Source organism: Xenia sp. Carnegie-2017, unplaced genomic scaffold (assembly GCF_021976095.1).
Source record: "Xenia sp. Carnegie-2017 unplaced genomic scaffold, XeniaSp_v1 HiC_scaffold_25, whole genome shotgun sequence".
NCBI lineage: Eukaryota > Metazoa > Cnidaria > Anthozoa > Malacalcyonacea > Xeniidae > Xenia > Xenia sp. Carnegie-2017.
The window spans coordinates 8,345,619-8,371,757 of record NW_025813488.1 but is presented as its reverse complement, the minus strand read 5'-3'; the positions used below and the strand labels follow the sequence as shown (position 1 = coordinate 8,371,757).

General features: G+C 37.3%; 2 protein-coding genes across 6 annotated transcripts; both read left to right on the top strand.

Annotated features, from left to right (window-relative positions):
• The first annotated feature begins 58 nt into the window (after positions 1-58).
• Positions 59-19,608, top strand: LOC124452925. 5 transcript variants are annotated; one of them, XM_047003583.1, is made up of 11 exons: positions 59-415; positions 739-1,110; positions 4,358-4,771; positions 6,002-6,144; positions 6,845-7,004; positions 7,088-7,158; positions 8,326-8,557; positions 9,833-9,956; positions 10,052-10,079; positions 12,656-12,784; positions 18,736-19,608. In XM_047003583.1, the coding sequence occupies exons 2-10, from the start codon at positions 1,008-1,010 to the stop codon at positions 12,773-12,775; spliced, it is 1,395 nt and encodes a 464-aa protein (XP_046859539.1). In that variant the 5' UTR covers positions 59-415; positions 739-1,007; the 3' UTR covers positions 12,776-12,784; positions 18,736-19,608. The 5 variants fall into 5 exon arrangements, with proteins under 5 accessions (XP_046859539.1, XP_046859538.1, XP_046859537.1 ...); XM_047003582.1 differs by lacking the exon at positions 18,736-19,608 and having other exon boundaries at positions 739-962; positions 998-1,110; positions 12,656-14,127; XM_047003581.1 differs by lacking the exon at positions 18,736-19,608 and adding an exon at positions 13,170-14,127.
• A 2,877-nt stretch (positions 19,609-22,485) lies between these two features.
• LOC124453187 lies at positions 22,486-25,876 on the top strand. The gene is made up of 2 exons (XM_047003944.1): positions 22,486-23,213; positions 24,689-25,876. Exons 1-2 carry the CDS (start codon positions 23,027-23,029, stop codon positions 25,495-25,497), a joined length of 996 nt encoding a protein of 331 aa, XP_046859900.1. The 5' UTR covers positions 22,486-23,026; the 3' UTR covers positions 25,498-25,876.
• Positions 25,877-26,139: the final 263 nt, after the last annotated feature.

The window sequence follows — 26,139 nt, the reverse complement described above, 5'->3', positions numbered from 1 at the left end:
ATAATTGGTTCCTTCGTAGTCACATGACTTGAAAGTAATGCAATGTTTCCCCCCAGGGAAACAAGTGAAAATTTGTTGTCCGCATCTAAAAATACCAATTCTAGACGAATTGGACGCTTATTAAGGGACGAATTTCAAGTAATATTAGAAAAAAGATCCAGAAAACACTCGGAAGTCGACCAGAAATGCTGTCGTTACCCGAAGCATTCTGCAACGGAGTTTCTTCGCACAAATCACCCCCAAAAGACGTTCAGTTTATTTAAAAGCTGTCGAAGTCTTTGGTCTTTGTTCCTATATAACAAAACACTAATGGACTAGGTTCTGGTTATATGATAGAAATTCTGGCGTATAAGCGTATTCAGACAATTCATCTTACGAGTTCTTAGAAAACAAAGATATCTTGGCAGCCTTTTGGGTAGGTGGTAACAGTTGTTTTAGGACTGAAAACAAAAAAACATCCCTGAAATCCGGATGACCTGCTCTGTATGATGAATTGTTTCAGTTCAACAACTGGGTTTGCTCAACGCCTTGGTTCTCAATGAACTACTTTTCAAAGATTTCGGGTGCATTTTCGCATCTTATATTTCGAAAATACAAATTTTACTAAATCAACCAACAATTTATTCGCGACTGTTATATTTTATAAAGATAGTTAATACGGTTTCAGAAAGCCATTGAGCATTGCGAACAAAAGGAGTGCTAAAGAGTGATGTTCAACTTTCCTTTCTTTGTTTTTAGTGCTCGTGAATGGTTCCTTTGTCGATAAATTTAAATACTTTCTTTGAAATTTGATTGAAGCGGAAATGCAAGATGGCGATGTTAGCGTTGTTTAAGTCGACTGTGAGTTTGACGGTGCTCTTTTAAAGGGATCTTAAAGATTTTACCCAGCGAAACTTTTGGCAATGAGTGGCATCTTGTTTCAAGAAAGAGGAGTTGAAGCAACGTTTCTATGAACTTTAAAGCTAGGGGTAAAAGTTCGTAAAATAATCCCTCGATCCTATCGAGACATGTTCGTTAAAATGTTCACTCGTGTTTCGCCGATGACGTTGTCTGCTTACGCGCTTGTTTTGTGTTTCTTTACCCTCTCAAAGGAGTCGAAAACTGGTAGAAGTAAGTGATTTCGATCATTATTTTTCATTGCATATTTCGTGCGAGGCACTGGCGAAGTTATCGGAAATATGTATGGTAAACGTTACAGTTTTATTAACCTGGCTTTAATCCAATTTTTTATTACGTGAGGGAGTATTCGAACAAGGAAGTATTTGCACGCAACTAAATCTGTCTTAAATTGCGAAAGAAGTGCAATATTAACAGTTAGGTTAATTCAATAAATACAATTATTGCACGTCAATAAGTTTGGTAACTGATACTTCCCCTTGGTGAACATGAGGAAGGATGACTTTGACAAAACTGATGTCACTCTCGTTTTCAAACCAGATGGTTTTACGTACATTTTCTTTATTACTGCAGCAACTCTTGACATTTGCTTGGCTTTATAATGTTTTAAAACCAGTTTTACTTGAAGACATTAACAATATGCCAGTGTTCACAACGATATGACAAAAGCACCTCATTGCTTGGCAGGAAGTTTTACAAGCCTGCTTGATTGTAAGTGCTCTTTAATCAAACTGCATTTTAAACGGACTAATTGACAACATTGAGTGTGTATTAAAGAAAATTTCTTTTTTGGAAAAGATTAGTGAAAGCAATTTTTCATGCAGCATTTAAAGTTGTAAGCTACAATTTGTGTCTATAAATGCCTGATAAATCTTGTACTCAAGCTGAAGAGTTAGTTGACTTGAGGCATCATCATAATATTACTGTAATTTTCCTGTAATTTTGTACTTCAATATTTGTGCTCAATGCTCAAGATGTTCTTCGCCTGAACTATATTAAAGTTATTTGCTAAATAGCTGAGGGGATCCATTTAGTTCATAGTTGTTCTAAATTTTAAATCTAGCAAATAAGGATGTATGTAGTATGTGGAATAAGAGCAAGATAAAACATTTTTCAAATCAATAATGAATTATGAGAAAAACATCAAATGAATATTGTGAATAACATGAAGGATAGTGACATCAAGTGAGATGAAATCGATATTTTTCAAATTGTCATGAAATATGTGTTTAGGCACACAGTCCCCCAGAAAAACACCTTCAGAAAGCATTCTTGTCCATTTACCATCAATTTGGTGTTGCCATTCTATCTAAAAGTTTTTTTTAACTTATCAAATTTAAAAAAACATACTTTATTTGACAGATGAGTGAGTTTGATAAAAAGGAAGTGTGAGAAAGTTGGTTCCAAATGTGACCCAAATTTGAAGCACTATTAAAATGAAATAACAGGAATTGAATGATATCCAGAGCCATCTGAACAATGCTAATCAGGGGGGAGAGGGAGTTATTCGTATAATCAGTTGTGCCAGACTAATTTCTTTTGCTAAGTGAATTGCTTTCAAAGAAATCCGTCGGACACAACAGAATAAATGAAAAAACACCAACCACAGACACACCCCACCCCTTATCAATGTTCTAGGGATGAACCTGCCGATATGGAAGACAGGTAATTTTCATCATCAATAGTATCAATATCATGAATTTAGAATGTAGATTGTTGACTAAAGGTATGGATGGTGATTAAGTGCTTTTGATATTTCTGCAACAGCAAAGTTTTACTTTTTAAGTCCGCCTAATCACAATAAGAAATGTGTCTGTCGGGAAAAATATGTAAGGAGCTACGTGTCTGTCTGCTTTTTGAACTTGGATCCATGATCTTGAAAATTATTATTTAAAATTTGATTCTGGTAAAACTTTCTAAACTATTTGAAACGTTGATAACGGCAGTTGTTTTAGTTGTTCATAGTTGTTAGTTGATTGTTGCCGTTGTTCGTAGTTGTTAGTTGTTTAACCCTCGTTTATTATAAACATTGCAAAAAATTTCTGCAATTTGATTGGCTAAGGGGAGTGCGCCATCTTGTTTTTTTTAAATTGTCCTATCAACTGTCCCTATCAGAGATTAGCCTGGCGGAAAGCGGATTTTCATTATGAACTAAAACCTTTTATTAAAACACGCCTTTTATTACGAAAAAAGCTTTCAGAATTCAACGTACCAGTCATTTAACTGTTTATTTGCCCAAAAGTAAAGCACAAAACGAAAGTACACAAAATATCAGTCAACACACCAATAAATCTGTTATTCTACTAACGTGAAAATGATCAAGTTCCGCTACGTAATTATAACTTAAAACATGTCCATGAACTGAAGCCGTGTTATCACTTCTCAATGAATCAATGATCAACGTTTTCTATCGCGCAATTTTTACCCATTTTGCTCATCAGTTGCGCTCATTCCGTACCATGATTGCCCTTGTTAACTTTGATAATTTTGTAAGATTTTTTTCGAGTTAGAAAAATATTAATATAGATATGAAGGGTTTTTCTTTTGACTCTGAAGATGACTACCGCTAAGGTTGTCGAAACGTCAGTCAACAACAACAAAAACAGTCCTTCTCAGGACTATACCAACCTGGACGATCTACATTTGCAAACATGCAAGGGTGCCATAATGTTGACAAAGTATCGACATGAAAAATCTGGTATCGTCCATTCTTAGAAAGTGAATTGGGAACTTAATGATTATTCAAACTGGTTGGAATCATGACTGGGAAGGGAAGGGAAAGATTTGACAATGGATAAACGAGGCTATCAGATCATTGCAACTGGCCTAATATAATGAGTTAGTCATTTTCCGCGATAAAGACCAGTGTGATGTGCAGAGTGCGCTTTTATTCAATATAGTATATAAAGATCAACTGTATATAATAATTATTTATGTATCGACATCGACATCTGGTGTATTGAATATATTTGGCAATTGCATCGATAAATTAGCGTCCAGTGCTAGAAACAACATCAATATATCAGCAACGAGTGCGTTAAATGACATGAGTGTTGAATGTAATTTGGCAATGCCATCAATCAATTAGCATCCGTGTAGAAAAAAACAGTGATGGATTTAGGGGAGGGGTGCGGAGGTTAAGCACCCCCTAGCCTGGCTAGAAGGGGTACAAATTTCCCTACTATGTAGTATTATACCTGCAAAGGAAACAACCCATTTCGCAGGGTCTGCAGTCAAACACACAAAAAGTCTGACGTGTGAATGACTTAACGACACCCACAATGGAACCACCGAAATCTAGTCCAAACATAACAAACTGCGTAACAACTTATAAAAACCAAAGCATCATCCAGGATCCATCACTGGAAAAAGGCGTCAATAATTCAGCATCCAGTGTGTTATAGATCTAATTTAGCAGTCAAATCAATATTTATCAGCATTTTGCAATTGTATTTTTCAGAACCAACGTGCAGCGTAGTCGGTGGAATAGTCAATATTTCGTGGCGTCCTCGTATTCTCAATTTACCTCCAAACGGTTCTGTTGAGCAAGCTCAGTTTTGCTTTCATACGTATTATTACGACAATGGCCCAGCGCATTGTTTTCCAGCCTGTGGCGCAACTTTTTTTGCTAATGGAACGCTTAAAGAAACACGGTCCTATCAAAAGGACATTATAAGTTTCTGCCATACATGGGGAGCTTCTTGCAAAATGCTTCCACCTACTATTACACTGAACCAGATCACGTGGTCCCCTGAAACTCAAACTATTTCCTGTTCTCTGCTGAGAACATGCTTGGTATATCAGCAATATTTTTCCGTTGTGGGCATTGCGTCGAGCAAATTTGATATTTGTCAAGCTGGGATGCTTGGACTCAGTAAGTAATCTTTTTGAACATAAATCCGTGTTTTTTAGGCAAATTGTGTATTTCTCCGTCGACGTTTGAAAGTCTATAGCGCACTTTGTACTGAATCGTAATTTTTTCTCTAGAACTCTAACTGTCAACTTTTGTTACCAAATTTTTGCATGTGCCATTGTACGTTTGTTCAGTGTTTAGTGTGTTTTGAAAGGAAAACATTATGGCCTCTTGTCTCTCTCCCGATTCTCGTGTTCTCAATTACTGGAAAAATTAAAGTGGTAGTTAAGCCAGCCCGCAAGTTTTTTGGTCGTGCTATGTAAATTTCAATCTTCAGAGCAATATTATAATCAGTTTCCTTAAAAAATATATTTTTATTTCAGTGAGTGAACTAAGGATGGATCCTCGATAGTTTCGTCGAAGGGGGTGGGGGATTGTGCTTTAGTTCGTATTAAATTTCGATGGCTACTTGTTACCGTGACAAGTCAGACATTTTTTGTTAAATTCTGTCACCTTGTTATTATGATTGAAAGTGTGCTCCGTTAAATGCTAATCCCAATTGCTTTTCCTTAATTGTTTGGTGTATAAACATTTTGTCGGAAAATCGGCATGCCTTCTGCAACCCCTCTAGCCATGAGAAGAACACGCAAAAATTTACATAGTGACCACCAAATATGTGGGCTGGCTACGTCATACTACGTCACAGACTGAATAGTTTCAGCAACAAAGCAATGCCAACTTGGAGAATAGTTTTAATTTTTTTTTCACTTTCACTAACTAACAGCTTGAAGTCTTCTTTATGTTGTTTTTTTTTCAAAGAGGGGTACGTTTAGAGGGAGGTGCTTCGGTTCTATCATTGGCGGCCCAAAAAAACACTTAGCGAGCTAAAAATTTAAACAAACGATAACTCGCCCCATTCCATCGTAACAGATTGCGCGCCGCAAAACTTTGTTTTAATTGATTGTATAATATCTATAATATAGATACATGCGGTCTGTTACGATGGTATGGGGAGAGTTATCGTTAGTTTAAACTATTTAGCTCGCTAAATGATTTTCTGGGCCGCCTATGATGTAACAGGTTTTTATATAACATGTTTTAAAGTCGCATAGTACATTGAAATATCGACGAAATTTTAATCGTAAAGACACATCAACATATATTCTTTCATAGTTAGTGTTGTTTGATCTCACCCGAAATTTCTATGCTGAACAAACATGGTGCGGTGAAAATCTTTCTTATGTTACTTAGCTAAGCCAGCCAAACCGTTTGACGTCCACGCTACGGAAGTAAAAAGCGAAGAGATTACAATTTCTTGGAAATTGCCTCGATGTGGTGTGGAATACTACCAAACAGAGGTTTATGTTCTTGTGAACGGCGACGAAAGAAATCCGGTAAAACTTGTTTAACGTTATTTTCGCTTACCGCCATCTTGGTAAATCTGTTTTAAGTGGGAGCTTTCAGTAAACCAACAATATGGCTGTTTTGATTGATTGAACGCAATTGAAGTGAATATATAACTTGAAGGCTACCTTTAGGTTTAACTCGCCTGTACTTAGAAGAAGTCAAATTTTACCCTCCCAGGCGCATGTGTAAAGGCGCGCTTCGTCTCGCGTGTGATCCACGAAAATCGTAAAGTTTTCTTAGGCCTTTTTGACCAGTGTCTCACTTGGTGAACATTGATTTGACATTGTAGTGCAAAAGATATGAAATACTGCATCCAACAATCCTAATATACAATATAAAAGACATTGATCTTACAACTCATCGTACAACTAGTCTTTAAATGTTTCACACATGCAGCCAGAAAACACCAAATTTTACGATGATGTTTTCTGATTGCTTTGTAAAGGCAATTGAAAATGTCTCAATAACTTTTGAGCATAAAACGATGTAGCAATTTGGAAGTGTTATTATGCTGCCCGCTTCCGTAGACAATCAGATTGAAGGAAATCAAAAACTATCATAAGGCATGCATAGATAAAAAAAACAAATCAAATAAATTCCTAACAAAATGTCATGTCATAGGCACTGTAAAGATATAATTATAAGACCATGAGCACGTTCATTTAACCTTTCTTTCATCTGTGCTAGGCATCTGATTACGTAACGACGGAACACGGTGTAATCAACGAGTATTCATTCACAATCACGAATCTTCTACCGTACAAAACAGTCGCCGTTCGAATCCTTACCGAACGTTTAAGTTATTCGTCTGAAAGTCCAATTTACTCTTTCACCACTAAGCAATCAGGTATGTTACCGACGTTCATGAAAATCATATGGGAGCGTAACTTTTTTGCATAATGCCGTGGAATCCCTTTATGTTACTTGCAGCTCCTGGCAGTCCACCCGTGTTGAAAAACGTTGATGGTGTGCATGGTGACTTAATTCAGTTAACATGGGAGGTATGTCAGTTGTTTATTAATGTGGTAATTAAAGGAAAATTCTGTTTTTTACTCGTGCTACCAAAGGTAAGTACTGTTTTAAAATTCGGTTTGCGGATTTATTACTTTTGACGAGCTGAGTTTCCTTCGCTGTGAATTGTTAATGGTTTCGTATTCTACACGATCATTTCATTCGAAATTTGCCGGGAAACTGATGGATATATGAAACTTTGCTGTGACTCGTTGTGTATTGCTCAATACCTTAAAGATGAGAGGAGATGTTCATGAACCCTTTTAGAAATTCTACTGTCATTTTAAAAGTTTTGCAGTTTTTCTTTTTTTAATGCGTTTAGGTTTTGAAGTGTGTAGGTTTTAAATGCGTGTAAGTTTTGATGTGTGTAAGTTTTGATGTGTGGAAGATTTGATGTGTGGAAGATTTGATGTGTGTAAGTTTTGATGTGTAGAAGATTTGATGTGTGTAAGTTTTTAAGTGTGTAGGTTTAAATGCGTGTAAGTTTTGATGTGTGGAAGATTTGATGTTTGTAAGTTTTGATGTCTGTACGTATTGATGTGTGTGGGTTTTAATGTGTGGAAGTTTTTAAATGTGTGGAATTTTTTAAATGTGTGGAAGTTTTAAATGTGTGGAAGTTTTTAAATGTGTGGAAGTTTTTAAATGTGTGGAAGTTTTTAAATGTGTGGAAGTTTTAAATGTGTGTTTTAATGTGGAAGTTTTAAATGTGTGGTTTTTAAATGTGCGTGGGTTTTAATGTGTGGAAGTTTTAAATGTGTGGAAGTTTTTAAATGTGTGGAAGTTTTTAAATGTGTGGAAGTTTTTAAATGTGTGTGGTTTTAATGTGTGGAAGTTTTAAAATGTGTGGAAGTTTTTAAATGTGTGTGGTTTTAATGTGTGGAAGTTTTAAAATGTGTGGAAGTTTTTAAATGTGCGTGGGTTTTAATGTGTGGAAGTTTTAAATGTGTGTAAGCTTTTATGTATGCGCAGTTTTACTTTCTTTTTTTTGTGTGTGTAAATTATTTTATTAGTGTGTTCAATGTGTGTACAATTTTTGTGTGCACAAGCACCACCTTACTTATGCACTTAAGTGACGATATTGTAATTTTTAAAACTTGTATTTACTTTATTTTAATATAACTGGTAAACCTTTAACAATATTAATTCCTTATTATTAGATTCGCGACCCATCTACTTTAAACGGCGTAGCAAATATAACGAGGATTATTGGAATGAAGGATGGCAAAATAGTCTATAACGATGTTCGATATGGTAATAATAGGACCTCGACATTGTTGGCAGTCAACTCCACTCAGCGTTGTGCTTATTTCAAAGTGAAGATTTGTAATGCTCCAAATCTCTGTAGTGGCTTCTCCCAAAGCCTGAAGGCAAAAGAATGTTTTGAACAAAGTATGTATGTGGAGAGTATTGGCTCTTCCTTTTGTTGATAAGTTTTTATTAATTTTAATGAAGTGTTGAAGAGCAACTTGATGCACTTGGCAACGTTGACGTCATCAATAACGGAACTTGTATAACGCGTGATCTGATTTGTCCGATTCCCTGATGTATTAGAACTTAGCTTTGCAACTTGGGAAAATTAATCCGTTATGCCTTGGGATAGATGTGCGCCATTCATCTTATATAGCCGCAAAGCATGAAATTAATAAAGTAAATGGTTTGAACCCGGGAGTATCGTTACATGTTTGTAAATGCAGATCGTTCAGGTTGGTATAGTCCTAAAAAGGACTGTTTTTGCTGTTTTTGACTGACGTTTCGACAACCTTAGCGGTAGTAATCTTCAGAGTGAAATGAGGAGTAAACGTCATGTTAGACAGATAACAAATACGGTTAACCTGACGTTTACTCCTAATTTGACTCTGAAGATGACTACCGCTAAGGCTGTCGAAACGTCAGTCAACAACAACAAAAACAGTCCTTCTCAGGACTATACGAACCTGGACGATCTCCATCTACAAGCATGAAATTAATGTTGAATTGTAGAACTCTGTATAACATAATATCCTCTGTTCAGCCCCTGGCGTCATTTTGGCCCTCCCCTTCTCTTACTCCGTCCACTTCAAAGGTAGCAAATACACGATAAACCGCTACATCTACTTATTGCCTACTGTAAATTAAAAAATAACCGGGAAGTCGATCTCGCGATGAAATCATGACAAAATACGAATGCTAAGCGAGCTTTACTTGCTTTTTGTCAAAATCTCCAACAAAATCAAAGGCGTGTGTTTAAGTTTCTCATTTTTCAATATTCACTCATACTGGATTGGGTATTTTCTAAAAGAACTCAATTATGAAGCATGTGACTTGATATGCGCCAGCATTTTTATGTGGAAATTTATTCAGCCTCTAGCATCTTTTTAAATCGCTTTCTGATAGTCTCTCTCCGTAAAGGTTGCAAAATATAATAACCCATCCCCCGGGGAAGCTAAATAGAGGAAATAAGATTAGTCTGCTTGATAGTCAATTACTATGGCGTAACGTAAATGTCAAGGGGGAGGGGAGTGTGCAACAAGTGCATTCCTCGAAGATTTGAGCTGGTTTTACTGGTTGGTCATAACATATGCATAGTTGGTCATAGCCTAAAAAGAATTGAGCTGGTTTTGCTAGTTGGTCATAACATATGCATGGTTGTTGTTCTCTTAGTTTTTTTTCTTAATTTTTCTTCAGCAACGAACGTTGGCATCGTGAGCTCATCTTCGCAGGCCAAAACGATTACGATTCTCGCCATTTGCGTTGTTTTGTTTGTCATTTTTTGTGCGATTGCTGTTTATTGCTGCTACCGACGAAAGAAGTAAGTTATGAAAATTTTTACTGTGACGTTTTTACCATCTTATGACAAGGTTCGTATAGTTCGTGATATTATTGGTTTTTTTTCATTTCGCTTAGAAAGGAAGCTCGTCCAAAGTTACCCGACGTAAGAGGAACTTTACTGCTCGTTTTGTTATGTTTTTTTTTGTTGACGTTTTTATCAATGACAAGTGAAAAAGCAGTTTATGCGTTTCGTGCAACGCGAGCTATCACTTTTTCCTCTCTACTTCAAAAAAATGTGAAATAATAACATTCCCGTGGTTGTCTCCTGGACGGCATGCTTCTTGCACGTGATCATAGAATTCAACTAGGTTGTCTTATAATCACCCATGTTTGCAACTGATAGCTTGCTGTTGCGTTGCATGAACCACTTAGCTATAGTCTTTACTGGATCTCTTGGAAAAAGAAATCAAATTTGATTGATCTATCCAGTACAAATGAAGTCAGTTTTGTTTAAGTTAACGTCAGTGGGAACCAGTGAACTCCATATATATATATATATATATATATATATATATATATATATATATATATATATATATATATATCTGGAATGATAACGACAATACATTTTATAGATATAAAATTGAAGCCAAAGTCCTAGTCTCTTGCGCGGTTTGTACGTCAGTTTCAGTCCTTCAAAGTCGAATATTCACGCGGTTTGTACGTCAGTTTCATTCCCCTGAGTGCCAAACATACACGGCCAATATAAATTTGAATACAAATTGCAAAAGCATAAACATATAAACAACATCACGACAAACAACACACGAGGCCAACTCTTCGCAAAAGGTTATTTTTTGCAGCTGAAACTTTACTACAGTGAGTTCGTTGTAACTTACAACTTGTAACGACGAAAAGCCAACTGAAAATTACACTCAAAGCTAAAAAGACAATACAATAAGAAACATGACGAGAAAATATTCAAGCAAAAATTTTTCTTACATCGGAAGGTAAATTTTCAAACGGTGTCAGACAGTGTTCGTCGTTTGTTATCATTTCAGTGGATTTAAAGATCTGTTTTTCCGACGAAAAAAGAAACTTGAATATCCAGTTTCGTAAAAAATATTGAGTCTATAACTCGCATTTTTACTTTTTACAGAGCGATTGTATTTTTCATCGATTTTGATAGTGCTTGAAATACTAAATGGTTGTCATCTCGATATCAATAATTGAATATCCTTAAAGACTTTGATATGTTTTAAAGGAAAACCGCAGCGTAAGAGCAGATCGACTAAATTCACCTCATCTTGCTTCTCGATTTATCACTTTGATTCACTTCCCGTGAACCTTTTCATTCCAAAAATTTCGTTATTTTTACGCTCTGATCATGATCCGAACTCTACCATTACCAAGGGACAAATGATTTAAAAAAATTAAAATGAACACGCGAGAGACCTGACGTGTGATGACGAATGATGACGACAAATATTTTTTTGGCTTCAATTTTTGGCTTCGGTTATCATTCCAGTTATTCAAATGTCGAGTTCACTGGTGGGAACACGGGACTACGATAGCAAATTGTTCTAGCGAATCTCTTCGAGAGATAAAGCTATTCAGTATAAATAAAGTCAGTTTAGTTTAGGTTTATTCATTGAACTAAATTGCATGGAGCGCTACATAAAGCAAATAATTGAAGCCAAATCTTACACCCAGACACGCGAGATTACACCCAAGCACGCGTGCGTAGTGTTTCGAGATTCTCTCGCGGAGTGAAATTGATTGACTACACACGCGTGTCAGGGTGTAATCTCGCGTGTCTGGGTGTGAGATTTGGCTTCAAAAAATTGAAGTCTTTTCTATTACAGGTAGCGTTCCATGTATTTTAGTTCAATGGGTTTGCTTAATTGGGATCACAGGATCGCTATTAGAAATAATTGTAGTGGATCTCGTGTAGAGATAGGTATATCCTGTATAAATAAAGTTGGATTAAATATACTTGCCCAACATAAAACTTTTAATATGGCCATGGGTATATAATTTTATTAACAATAACGTTTCGTCTTTAGCTTAAGACATCTTCAGATTACAATACATACATGTAGGAAGTTAGAAAACATATATACTAGTTATACATTATTTACAGTGTGTTAAATTACAAGATATAGTGATGACAGTGTTGGGTTGTGTGATCCACATTAAAAGTTTTATGTTGGGCAATTATATTTATACTAAGAATTCGCTTTCCGCCCGCCAAATCAATTGTCACAAAGTTAGATTAGTTTAAGTTTGCTTTGGTGGGGCACTAGATCAACAACATAGGTTTATGAGTGGGTCTCGGCAGTGTGTTTTTAATATGACACATGCTTTTACGATGACCGGGAAAATTCGCCGATGATCGGGAAAATACTTTTGCTTCAGTTTGAAAGTAACGAAAGTTTTCGGTGCAGCAGTAAATAGCCGGTTTTTTTAGCCAAGACAAAGCCACTAGCGAAAATAGCAATCATTGAATCAAGAACAGATAGTTAGCCGGATAGAGCTATCCAGTATAAATGAAGTCAGCGCAAGCTTCATTCAGTGGTAAGAATGCATCAATGATCGTAAATAAATGTAGGAAGAAGGTTGAAAAATATTTGACATTTGTACTCGATCTTGTCCAAAATTACGCTAGCCTGTATAATACTGCGAGATAATCATGCTATGTTTCTAGTGATTGACTTAGTTTCTGGGATTTTTTAACAGCTTGAGCCAAAGAAAGACTGTGCTGAAGACTTAAAAGATGTTAGGGAACTGTCTCAGTTGGAACCATATTCGGAGCTAATGCCGGTGAAAGACCCAAAAGATCAATCATACAACTGCTGAGAGAAGGAGGTTTGGCTATCTCTTCTATTGTTTGGACCCTATTTTTTTAGATCTGTAGATAACGTTTTAATAGTCTAGGGCCATGTAGATGTCTAAGAGAACTAACACTTCATCGCGACATCACATGCTTACGGAGTGGGATCTTTTCTTAGCCTTAGGAGGTTTGCTCCCTTTTGGTGCTTTGATTTCCTTGTTGCAACTTTTAAACACGGTCTTTTCACCTTTCAGTGGAATGAAAATATATATTGAAGTTGTTTTAAAAGTTGTAACCATGCATGCGGAATAAGACACGTGGTAAAACCGCGCGTTGACCACCTCGGTCATGCATGCAAATTTTTTACTAGATTTGATGTGGTCAGAGCTTAGACTCTCCTCTTCCACCTGCTTTATTTAGATGCAAAGCTCGGGACAGGGGGGAGTGTTCAAGCTCATCCGACTAAATCTGGCAAAAATATTTCATATATGGTCACACCGAATTCGACTCTGGGTTATTGAAAGTTAAAAAACCGAGTTTATTCTTACGAGAGCGGTCCAAAACTACCGTATCGACTGACTATGGTCATCATCAAAAAGATCGTGTTTACGAGTTTAGCGCGAAAGAGCCAATGTTCAATTGTCCGAATTGACGACGGGGCTTTCGCGTTATTTTATTGGTATCTCGATGGCACACACGAACGTATTTTCAATTTGTATTTATGTTTTATATTAATATTTATATCATGTTATTTATAATTATACGTATGATATCCAAGGGCGTAGGAAAATCGACTACTAATGGCCCGTATTCATATACGCACGATATTCCACCTTAAATTCCTTTGAAATCTATTGTTTTGTACGTATTATAACATGCGTATATGAATATGAGCCCTTCCCCCCTGCAATTATCGATCTTTCTACGCCCATGACTTTGTCACATTCAAAAAATGAGTCGTTGTCAATCTTGCTTAGATTCATACTCTATTTTCTTTTACGTACGTTCACGGACTGCTGACCAAACACACCGCGATCTGAGCCCAGATGTCGCTTCGGTGTCAAAATATCAGTGGCGTAGCAAGGATGACAATCGGGAGGTTTAATATTCATTTGTGCATGGGAAACCGATTTCAGCGTGCACATATATTGATATCCCCTCCAATCATCGAGCTTGCTATACGCCACTAAATATAGAATGCTTATCAACGAAATAATGCGTAAAAGTAGCTGCGGTGTATGATGGTAAGATTACGTATGTTTTTGGATCCATTGTGAAATTGCTGACGTTTTCTAAAAAATTTTCACACGTGTCTAACGTGTTATTTTCAAACGTGTAACATATTATTTTTGTGCATATTATTTTTTTTTTATTATTATTTTATTATTTTATTTTTTGTCACAGCGGCTAAATTGCGCATCTCTATCTATTTATTTGTCACATGTTTCATTGTGTATAATTTATTTTCCCATTGAAGCCTTTCGTTGAAGTCGGATTGTTTTTCCCTTTTGATCATAACCTAGCCGATGCACATGATTTCATTTAAATTGTTTCGGAATTTCGAGATAAATGTTGTTTAAGTTAGTTCATAAAGTACATATGTACGTATACACCTTCTATCATATACAGCGTGATTCGAAGATCCGTGTGATGGATTTTAAATATTCATGTTATATTAAAAATTCGTGAGATGTTAAATAACTGCGTGACGCGAAACATCCGGGTGATAACGGTTTGTTGACTACCATACGACGATGCGAATTTTGATGAAACCACAGAATTCTGACATACGTCCTCGGAGAAAATTATTATAATGCAGCTATTATTTATACAGGAAGCCTTATCAGTTAATCCTCGCTGTTTTATACTATAGTCCTTTTATCAAAGGCCCCTCGGATGTCGAGAGTCTATCCTTGCTGTTAGTCCGTACTCCGTTTCTCCACTGCCGGTACGGGAGCTGAAGTCTCAAACGAAATATCACGGTTGCAATAAGTTTGAAACGACGAAAATTTTTTTCCGCTCGGGCTTTTCGTGTGTCCCAAAACTTCTAGGCCAGAAAAGTGCATGAAGATGAAATTTTGGACGTGTCAAATACATTGCAAATTTTCGTGAAATCTATTTGACTATCTAAAGAAATTACTTCCCCGACCCTGATGTTGTTATCGGCGCTTTAACATATTACTTTAAAGGTTACAGTCGACGTCAGAATAACGATATGAATTTTCACCTCAATATGGTTTCATGGTTTAAATGAACGCGACATGTTTAGTGCTTTGATGTGTAAACCCCGCAGAAACAGAAAGTCCACACCCACCCAGTCCCGAGATGTATTGTTATAAATTCTATATGAATGAATACCAGATAATTGAATCTACAGCACTAAGTAGACTTATGGTATCGTCTCTTCAAAAACACCCAATTTCAAAATTAGCATTAAAAAGTTGTATCATCAGTTTCACTCACCATTCAACAATATTACTCCTTCTTAACCGTCATCTTGTAAAGCAGTTGAAAGATTGCCCAGATTATCGTATCAAAACAGGGAAATCACAATTGGCCTTTTAGAGACTGACTGGGATTCATTTATGTTCTTTTTTTGGGCAGTGCTTATTTCAAGATTTAAAATATGCAGATATTAGAAACAGAATAATGCAATTTCGTGTACATCCGCAGTTTCGTTTATCTTGTTAATGCTGAATTCCTACTGTGTTTAAACTCGAGCCTCGTTATTGTTTCCTTCGTTTGACGGTTAAGTTTTGATAAAGCTGTAAAGTATTCTTTGAACTTCGATTTCGTCATGGATGACCTTGACTTCCTTTTGTCACTTTTTTTTTTCAAAAAAAGGAATCTTGTATCTAAGTAAAAAAACGCTAAGAGGGCTCTCTATCCTTTGCATATAAGTGGCTTATCCTTTCTTTTCATCACTAACTTACTATTGTATGTTATTCAACTTGGGAGATATTTAGTGTTCCTTGAAGATTAGGTTAAGGCTAATGCTTCATTATATTGTAAATTGGATCTTGCTCTTTGTTTATGTGAAAATTCTTTCTTTTGTTCGAACTAAATGTGCATTCATCCTTGTTCGAAAGCGACCGAGAATGTAGTTTGGACGTGTTTGAATAGTTAGTTTTTGGAGTTGTTTTTTTTATCGTGCTTTTCCGGAATAGAAAAATGTACGTTGCTGCTTTTGTTACAAGAACTTTTTGCCGTTATCCAATTTAAATCTTTGCTTGCATGTGGAGTTAGCTTACACATATTTTTTTCTTCTGCGGTCTTTTGCCGTCCATCTTTCTTCATTGGTCTTTCCAAAATGAACTACATGCAAGTGCCTTGCTCTCTGAAGCTAACCTATTAAGTCGACTGTTTTCGACTTGCACTCGGAAAGGTGTATATCTAACGCTTCATTGTTCCAAAATGAGCCCATTGTGAATATGGCCTGCCGTCATTCTTAAACTTTGCTCATAGAAAACAACCCTGCCAACAAGCTCTAATTCGAGCAATCTCTAATATAAAGCATACTTAATAGCATATTTTGAATTTCACACATATACAACATTGTACACATTTGTACATCTCCTCAAAGCACACTAAGAGGATCAGGACACTGCATGCATGTACATTCTTGAGAAAGGTTCTTGGATTAAAAGTCTAATTCAGTTTTCTTTGCTGACCTTCCATGACCGCTTCTTCCTACCCAGGAACGACGGTAAAATGTTGATTGGGTGGCTGTGTTCACCAATGCATGTTATACTTTTTTAGTTTCTGTTGAAATCAGTTTTGATCACGAATAATACGATATGGACATATACACGAATATGAGTGTCTCCCCCAATCATCAATAACCACCGCCTTTATCATTTCTTCGTTGTATCTCAAAACTTTTCATTATTTATTCCTACACCATCAGGGCTTTTGCAAGTCTCAAATACTTCATATTGAAGGATGCCGTCTACGTGGATTAATGCAAGTGCACAGCTTCGACATTAAGGGAAAGGCAAAATGATTTGAATGTCTGGTTGAATTTTTAAGTTAAACCGGCGTGTATGAACGGTAGAAAACGAGAACATCCCTCTCACACATTATACTCTGAAAAGCATTCTAAAATCAATGACTAGAGAATTGACTTTTGCAAAGACCTTCCTTGAAAAGAGCGTCGTTTTGGCTAAGCCTGTTCTCTCGTTCCCTACGATTTTCGTTTTTTCTCTATTTTTTAAAGTATTTTTTATTTCCTGGAGTGTTCGTCGGTTTTTACTAGAAAGCGCCGTATTCCTTCTCTTTTTCCTGAGCTCTTAAAGTTCCCTCTTTCTACGACCCCTTTATTTCCTTAGATATAAAGCTCTCGTTTACCCAAAGTACTCACATACATACGTCCATACAGTTATCGAGTTTTCGTGTCTGAAAATATTCAGGTTTCTCGGTCTCCTTTAAGGCGATCATGTTCAGTGATTTTCGCCCTTTTTTATTTTTCTAATCCCGTTGGTGACATTCCTGTTTTTATAGAGAGAATCCTATTTGTTATTTTCAGCTTTCCTTTATTTTACTTTATAATTATCTTTGTTCGGGAGCGAAACATCTTCTTCCTTTGTGTTGACAACATTTTCTATCTAATATGGTCCAACGCAATAATTTTTTTCTCTCAAAAACTGATGTGCGGAAATATCGTTAAATGCTAATCCGCGTTTGAGCACGTCGAGTTCGCCTTTTCTTTTGATTAACCTCATTTTTCTCTGGGGGGGAGTTTAGTTTTCGAGTTTTTTTGTTTTAAGAAGAAGATTATACAGCTTAAAAGCATGTAATCTCGTCGAAGCGAATTGTGCTCTCGCGCATGCATGCACGATACGTAAGATGTCTAGGAGTGGACGTATGTACCCCATGCGAATCCTTCTTTGCCACACATTTTGTCGTTTTTACTGCAGCCAAGAGTTTTCTGCAGTTTGTCTGAAGGTCTACCTTCAAAAAGCCATCGAAAGGAGTTTCCCACACGCTAAAGCACAGCGCGTTTGCCCTATATGCTCAGTAAATGCGGAAAAAAGAATGAGCTAATCCGTTATTAAGGTAAACAAGAGATCAAAATTCACATGCATAAACAATGCAGGCACGCGTCCTTCATATATAAGACAGGTTGAAGTGTTGAAAAATCAGAAGAGACCAGAAAGCGCTAGAGTGCTAGAATTACTATTTTTCCTTTTAAAATATACCTACCTCGCGACAAACAACTGGATTTCCAAGCCAATTGAAGTCAAACTCGAGTCCATCCCACTCTTGAAGAGTTTTGTGAAGCAAGAAAAAGAGAAGAAAGGCATACAGAAATGGGCAAAAGTTTCTTCGTACGTTGCGTTCTGTTGATCAAAGTCCTTTGTAGCAATGATGTTTTGGCGTCAAGATTGAAGGAGTCCGACGTGGAAATTGCTAAAGGCTTCGACATCCTTCAAAGAACGATGCCAGCGAATTCGAACACAATGCGTATTCTGAAACCCAAAAGTAAGACATTTTTTCTTCTCGGTGTGATCGAATTTATTTCTTTTTTTAACAAAAACGGTTGATTTCATTTGCTGTCACATTATCGTCAGTTTTTTTTCGTTTCTTGACAATAAAAAGCAACGCGATGTCTGTCTACGATTTAATCCGTTTGCAACTTAGGTTATTAACAATGTCCGTAGTAGTAAACTGCTGTGGCAAAGTACGGATTAAGCTTAGTAACACTGGGACACAAGTTTTTAGTAAAACGGCCTTGCATTTACTGTCACTGCTGGTGGGCGCTCCTAATGAACTTCATTGAAACAAGGGATATTTCATGGGGCCCATGCAGACTGAAGAATTGTATTATATTTTCAAAACCCACGCTTGAAACGTCATCATAAATCATCTTGTCGTAAACAACATTAAGTTGTCAACACTGCGTTGGGCTATTTCAAGTATTTTTACTCCCCCCTGTGGCATAATTGACGTCTCGCGAAATGCATTTCATTGATTACTTTTCTTACAGGTGTTCTCGCCAAAAATGCATCGCTCGAATTGACCTTCCGTTCTCCTACGAGACGACCCGACGAAATCATTTTGGGTGAGTCGGTTTATCTTCATTTTGGCGACCTCCGAACCCACGTGGTACAGGTGAAAGATCGCTTTGCTGGACGGGTAATTGGTCAGAAAACCGTTCGTAATTTTGGCTGGCAAAAAATTACGTTGAACGTCTTGCTCCGAGCAATGAAGCATCGGGCCAAAACATCTTTGGAACTGAGCGCTTTTCGAGAAGACGGAAACCCTTTCAATTTTCAGGATTACTTCAAAGATGGCAAACAGCTGATGCTGTATTTGTTGATTCATTATCGCGATGTTAACTCACAAGGTTCCATGAACAGTATAATGAACACAAACCAAAGATACACTGCAACCGCTGGACCGGACGCAACCATTAGCCTTGGTCGTCGTAAAAAACGCAAGGCAGCTACTTCGTGTAGTTACATTAACGAGGACTTATACTCGCGCTTCAATTTGTCACTTTTGAAACCGCTGCAGTATTCACCGAAAACAACAAAGGTTTGCCAAGGTCTTTGTTCCCCCAAAACGTCATCTGCAACTACATGTGACGTCACGAAGGAAAATTGTTGCGTACCGCTTGTTAAAGTGGCATTTGTCGTGTTGTACGACCTTAACGGTACGATCGTTTTGAAAAGATTTCCCGGTGCAGTCGTGACGAAATGTGGCTGTGCAAGACAGGGGGCTGGAAGCAAAGGATGAAGACGTCGACAACGAAACTCCTTGCCAATCTTCGTTTTCATTAAGAACAGTTAGATTGTGACTTTGTAGGATTTGGTCCAGTGGAGTTGATAGAATAAATTGTTTTTCTACAAAAATTAAAGCAGACTGTCGTTTTTTTTCATTGTCTGTGCTTCGTGCGAATATGAAAAAGCCATGACTCATTTGTAGCACTGCATTCAAGCTAATTAACTTGATTTCGCATGGTGTTCAAACTTCTTTCTCATGACCAACTTGTTGTTCGGTAACACTGACTGTTGTATTTCGAGTGATTTTTTAACTTCTGTTAACTATGTTACTTGTAAAAGTGCAAACAAAAAGGACAAAAAACCGATTTCTTCCTTGTGGCTTGAGTCACTAAAGATGTGGTTTTTCTTACCCCCGTTTTGCAGAGCCATATTGAATTTCGCTTTTAGACTACATATTTAACCTCTCCTACAATTAGTGCATACTCAAACGAACTTGTTGAAAATCGTTTTGGTGATTTCAGCTCCCTCAGCTACATATATCGCACTTTCATGAACATTTTCTCACCGCTGACCCATTGCTACTTGTTCGCTTTTCATTTTAATTTAAACGAACGAAACGAGACTGACCGAGTTGACTGTGGTTTTAAGCAACCTGCTTGTAGCACCGCAGCCCAGCCCCCAGAATCAATTATGATCATGTTATTATTACGAAACAAACCCACCAAAAGAAGATTAGTGGCAAACGAACTTGACCTTATGCGAACACTCAAATCACAACAGTAAAACAGCCTCGACAGGAATGCTTTAAGTGCACTCGCAAATTCTTCAAGCATCTATCGCAGACATTGCGCGAATAACAACAACATTTTTAAACTATGGGAGGCGATTGCTTGTATCAGCGAGTTTGTTTATAAAACACTTCAAATCCCCTAATGTTTCTTCCTTTTTCAAACGTTTTTGTGGTTAGAAAAACAACGCTCGATTTGCACAACTTGCATGTGTGAGCATTCCAAGGAAGCGTTGCGAAATACCAAGGTCGTTATTGCAATTCCCGTTGTGTGGTTGTATAAATCGACGCCAGATTTTTTACGGCTCGAAAACAATACAATGAAATAGTGCAATGCAACGAGCATTGGTTTGTTGCTTTGTTTCAGTTGCAACGAACAACCTAAAAATAATGTGTTCGATTTACGAAAGGCAAAAACTCATGCCAAATGCCGAGTTTCTCTTTTCAGTCAAATCTCAACTTCCCCTACCAGGGAAGCAATCAGAATCATCTCTCATGGACGCAATGTTGTTTCTGCTGAAAACCGGAAGCATTCGCCTTGTTTATACTGGATTGTCCTTTCAGTACGTCACTGCATGTTCTTCGCGCAATCTTGTAAAGATCATCTTCTTCGCCCACGCGCCCAATGTCAGCTTACATTATTTATCTTGGATAGATGTAATAAACGTAGATTGCTACACGGTATAGAAACAGAAGTCGATGGAATGTTAATGTGTTGTAGAGTGGGAGGTTATTCATTTATTAAGTTGCACCTTACTGATTTTTCCTTGAGTGTATTGGCTTTCAAAAAGAAGTCAGTTTTACACAATCTAATATATGAATGAACACATTCCCCCTTCCTCCGTCCCCAAAGTGACGATCTTCCGATGGCCCTGATTGGGCAAACACAAAGATTCACTTTCGATCAAAAATTTGTTAATTTGTTCTTGGGTCTGATTCTGTTTAGGAATGTGGATCTTTAGTTGTTCTGTTGTTTGTATAAACGATTAACGCGTGTCGTTATTGCAGTAATACGATAGGAGGGAAAGAAACGTTTTCCATGCATTAGTCGTCATCGTTAGAACTTATTGCTTAGGTTAGTTTTTTTTGCGAGTTTTACGTAGTGATAATTTTGTTCTTGAATCGCGAGATGAGGTTTCGACGGTTTTGTATGAAGTAATCTATAAGATAGTGTGTGACGTATTTTTCTCATGCTTGTAGTTACGACGGTCGATTTCAGCGGTTGGTGTGCTATATTTTCTTATGCTTGCAGTTACTACGGTCGATTTCGGCGATTTTACCTTTCTGCTTCTTTTTGCCAAGTTTGTTTGAAATTTCGAAAGTCGTTGTTTACTCTCATACCAATGCATAATCTGATTTGAAATGATCTTTAGTTTGAATTAAAATTTATGAAGTTCTTCAAAAATAAAATCACAGAGACTCCAAATGCACATCACGAACATTAAAAATTTCTCCCCTCATAAGATCGTCTTGTTCTAGAAAGGCATGCACGGAGAACCTTTATTTACTACACAATATATCTGAACCATGCATATTTTTTCGGCCGTGCGAGTATTTGAACACTTGGCTAAAAATCTCACTCTTATGTTCGTTGCCTGGCTGGGAGAACTCTATTCATTGAAATTGAGATATGGTAGAGATCTGCTAGCGAATTTTTTGTTGTAGAATTTTCATTATCATTGTACGCCGTCAAGGAATTATCTAACTCATACATGATGGTGCTCTTTAGTACCGAATGCGTGGTGCCGTTTCGTCATCCAGTCGGGTAACCAAACGCTCGCATTTAGTTTTGCCGTACAACTATTTCTTTGTTTGTGGATTGCAAAAACAATAGATATTTAAAAATTGATTAATGATAGTAATGTTCTTAAGTTTGTTTAGCAAGAGCAAACTTGCCAAACGGCCATGACGATGGGGAAGTAACTTATTTATGTTTGTATATTGTTGTTTTTGGCCACCCCCTGCGTATATTTGCGCCTCATTTTCACGCGTTTCTATATAATAATAGTGAAATTCCGAAGCAGGTGTGAGAATGCATTGTTTCGAACTAGATGAATGCCTCACTGATCAAATTCATGCTTGCGAAATGTGGTATGCGGGCGTCGGCTGTAGATTATAACACTTACAGCCCAATCTCTAATCCTAAACTCTCAACTTCTCAGACAAAATACTGCGCTATAGAGTATATTGCGCATGAATCAAGACGAAATGCTATGGATTTTAACGTGTGGACGGACTTTCACACGGAGTGGATTTCCTTATTTGATGATCGATTCTCCCGATGGGAAGTCCGCGTCCCGTTTTTATTTAGACTAAAGTGATTAAGGGCTGAAACACGACGTGGTCAAGTGACACTCTCGGAGCGTTTCAAAAAGCCCTAGAAACTTTTGTTTTGATAAAAAAATGAACCCCGTTTATTTGTTCAATTGACAATCAGTGGGTCTGCAGACGTACTTTGCGGAGATTAAGTATGTGTACATACGGAAATTTGAGAGTGTGCGGTGGGTTGTGTACAACGATATAAAGTTGAGTGAACTAGCTACTCCTGTATTGCAAGATCATCATCTGGTGGCAAACTCTAGTTCGTGTGATATCGCTGTGAGAAAGCAAAAGTTTACGAAAATTGTAGCCTGTGGCTTTACAAGATCGCTCGTCTTGAAGGCATAACCCAAGAGCAGGACAAGCGAATAGCCATTTAATTCTTCCCTGCATTCCTTTCCAAGCCTGCCGAATTTGAGTGAGAATAATAAAGAATCAAAGAGACAATGTACACCTTGAAATTGCAGGTTGTTTTGGCGTTCGCCATCTTTAAAAACGTGTGCAATTGCGTGCCGTTGAGCAGGAAAGTGGCAAAGCCCACACAAGCACCGAAGTTCATGTGGCGTTTGTATGAAAAATTTCGCAGCAACAGCCATCCATTCTCGAAAATCGTCCACAGCAACAGAGCTATTGGTGAGTTCTTGTTTGGCATATTATCGTAATTGTTATATGCACAAAATTCATAACTATATTAACATAAGTTGGTGTGTGCACCAGGAAAAACTCGGGTTTTTCTTTTGACAAACGAAGCACACAAATAAGATGTCCGTCTATCGCTATAGCTACATAGTGCGTTGGTCTAATAATGTATTAGAAAACAAAAATTGTGTAAAGTCTTCATAAACCAAGTTGTAGCTTGCGGGAGAGCATTTTTCGAATTTCATCGCTAAACTTTTTAATAGTTGACGAAAATATTTTTGAAAATATAACTCGTTACGTGATTATTTTGGATTACGCGTGGTGAATAACTTTTAAAGCCGGTTAAGAAGGATGAAATTACGCGCACTCTGCGCTGTTTTTGACCGATATTTCAAGCATGCAAAAAGAATTTCTTAATCATTTTTTAAATAAAACTATCCTCTAATCTATTTATACAAACGATGCGATCTTATTTTTACTTGAAACACCTCCCTACTTTGCAACAATCTGGATAGTGTTTGAATTTTGAAATAGCTTGGCGATTTTTTTACTGTAAAACTTTCCCAATCTTTGTGTGGTCTGTAATTTTTTCTCTAATTGTCTGCTTGTTCAACTTGACGCGTGTCACCCCCAGCTGTTAATGGTTTATCGGAACAAGCGTTGTTAATTTTAATTATTGTCGTGATTAGCTCGCGGCTGTTATGGCGTGTCTGTTTCATCATGAGAAATAAGCCAATCAGCGGTCTCAAAAAGCATTTGATCGCTTCACGATCTGATTGAAAAAAACGCCGTGCGCGCCCAAAGTTTTGAAAAAGTTCTCTGGTCCAATAAAGATGTTCGCAGACGTTGTCTTCTAGTTGGCTTCACCCAATGATCTTTTTTGCATTTATTCGACTGGCTAGTGAAAGCTTAATCGATCTGTAACGCGAAATATCTTCATAGTACATGGACACCCCCCTCCTGAATACAAGCATAAAAAGACTTACAATTATGTGCACTGTGTGTGTGTGGTCTCTGGTAGATTCCGAGTTCTTTGTGTTCTGTGTTCTTAACATAGTTTATGCAATGCGATTGAAAGGTCTGTTTGTGATCACGAAGTTTGGAGTTTGGAACGTGAGTATTAAAAGTAGTCTTTTTCGAGTAACATTCGAGAAAAACTTAAAAACAGAAGAAGAAGAAACTTGCTCAATACGCTAAAAACTATTCCAATAATTGAAGAGTTACGTAAAACGTCTTTGACTTCGTGACAATGAAACTTATTGAACATTTTTAATTTGATATTTATCAGTGTTTATAAATGCTCAAACATTTTCTTCGGATGTTAGAAAAGTTTCTTATAAAATTTTAGTATTCCACCATTCATTATCACATCTCTTCCATAAATCGAGGATTTTGTCTCATCGAGAAGACGAATGTCCTCAAATACGAATGATATGCTTTTATTTCATTGTTTTTCGTATCAATTTTAGGGGTAAAACGATCCAACTCGACATTCGAAGCAACCTTCACAGATTTGGAATTTCTTCAGACGGAGAACTTGAAACGCGCGAGACTTCGCGTCAACTTCTCGCAACTGTTGCATTGTAAACGTCCTCGTTTAAACTTTCGTGTCGTGGACAAAAAGAGCGGGCGAGTTCTCGGTGATTACGCCACATCGTTGCGTCACTCTGGTGTCCACACGATTGGTGTGACAGAAGCTATCAAGAAATTGACCACGCGTCACCTCATCGACGGCGTTAAAATAAAAATCACCTTTCTTGATCATCGGGATCATTGCTCCAAGGTAGTCAACGCTCTCAGTGGCAAAGTATACTTGGTGACGAACACGGACGAATTGGTGAGGAGAGTGGAACGAAGCGTTTCCGTGGCTGATAACGATCGCCTACCGTATGTGCACCAAAGTTCTTTCGATTCCGCAACGAGTCTGATGCGAAGATGGAAGCGTGCTAAACCGACATGTGATATGACGCGAGTGAAAGTGAATCTCAAGAATGCAAAGAATTCAACATTTATTCTCCCCGAGTCATTTAAAACTGGGATTTGCGGGCGACATAGGCCCACCATTTTGTCGGGCGCGGATGCAATGTTGAAGCAATTGGCCGTAGCCATAACAAATACCATAAAAAGCTTACCGCGCAGTAAAAACTCGCCGTGTTGCGCACCCTCCAAGTTTGAAAAGCTTACAGTGCTGTACTACGATCAAAAAGACAAGCGCATGCAACACGTGGTTTTACGTCACGTGGATAAGGTGAAGGTGGTAGGCTGCGCATGCTCTTGAAAAGTTCTGAATACATTTGTACATATATCCGAATTACAATCCTTTTGATAGAAAACTATACAAGCAAGATGCTGGATAGGCGAAAGAAAGCGTTCTATTTGTTCAGCAACATGACATTAACATTGTATTTAATAAATTGTCAATCCAGTACAGCTCCTTGAAACACTAAGAATAGAGCGAAACAACCTTATTTAAATAAGCAAATAAGATCTTTATATTTTACTCAAAATGCTTTGTTGAAGTATCAAGTAACGATATTGACTTTGGATAAAACAGTTTCTCTAAAATGTTTGCATTTCGTACGAAATTTAGTATTTATTAAGAAATGTAAATAAAATAAAAGGACTACCAGCTATGATTAGCTGGCAAAAAATTTTAACCGTCGTTAATCTTTTTTATTCCTTATTATTCACCACCATCGTCACCATATTATACACGTTATTTTAGTTTGTATTTTGGTTGTGTGAAGACAAGTTCTCTTTCTCTGTTGTCCATTCTCGCAACCTTCACTGACACTGTGACCAACGTTATCTTAGTTTGTATTTTGGACAGTGTTAAGAGTTAAGACTGGTCTCATTATTTGTCGCTTAATCATGGCTACTACACGGACACACGTTATCTTAGTCTTTAATTTTGGTAATG

Excerpts from the sequence above, each read along its gene's own strand:
- LOC124452925 (XM_047003583.1), top strand. The coding sequence starts at position 1,008 with ATGTTCGTTAAAATGTTCACTCGTGTTTCGCCGATGACGTTGTCTGCT. Across the intron at positions 4,772-6,001 it reads AGCTGGGATGCTTGGACTCA|CTAAGCCAGCCAAACCGTTT; the intron begins GTAAGTAATCTT and ends TATGTTACTTAG. Across the intron at positions 6,145-6,844 it reads ACGGCGACGAAAGAAATCCG|GCATCTGATTACGTAACGAC; the intron begins GTAAAACTTGTT and ends CATCTGTGCTAG.
- LOC124453187 (XM_047003944.1), top strand. The coding sequence starts at position 23,027 with ATGTACACCTTGAAATTGCAGGTTGTTTTGGCGTTCGCCATCTTTAAA. Across the intron at positions 23,214-24,688 it reads CCACAGCAACAGAGCTATTG|GGGTAAAACGATCCAACTCG; the intron begins GTGAGTTCTTGT and ends TATCAATTTTAG.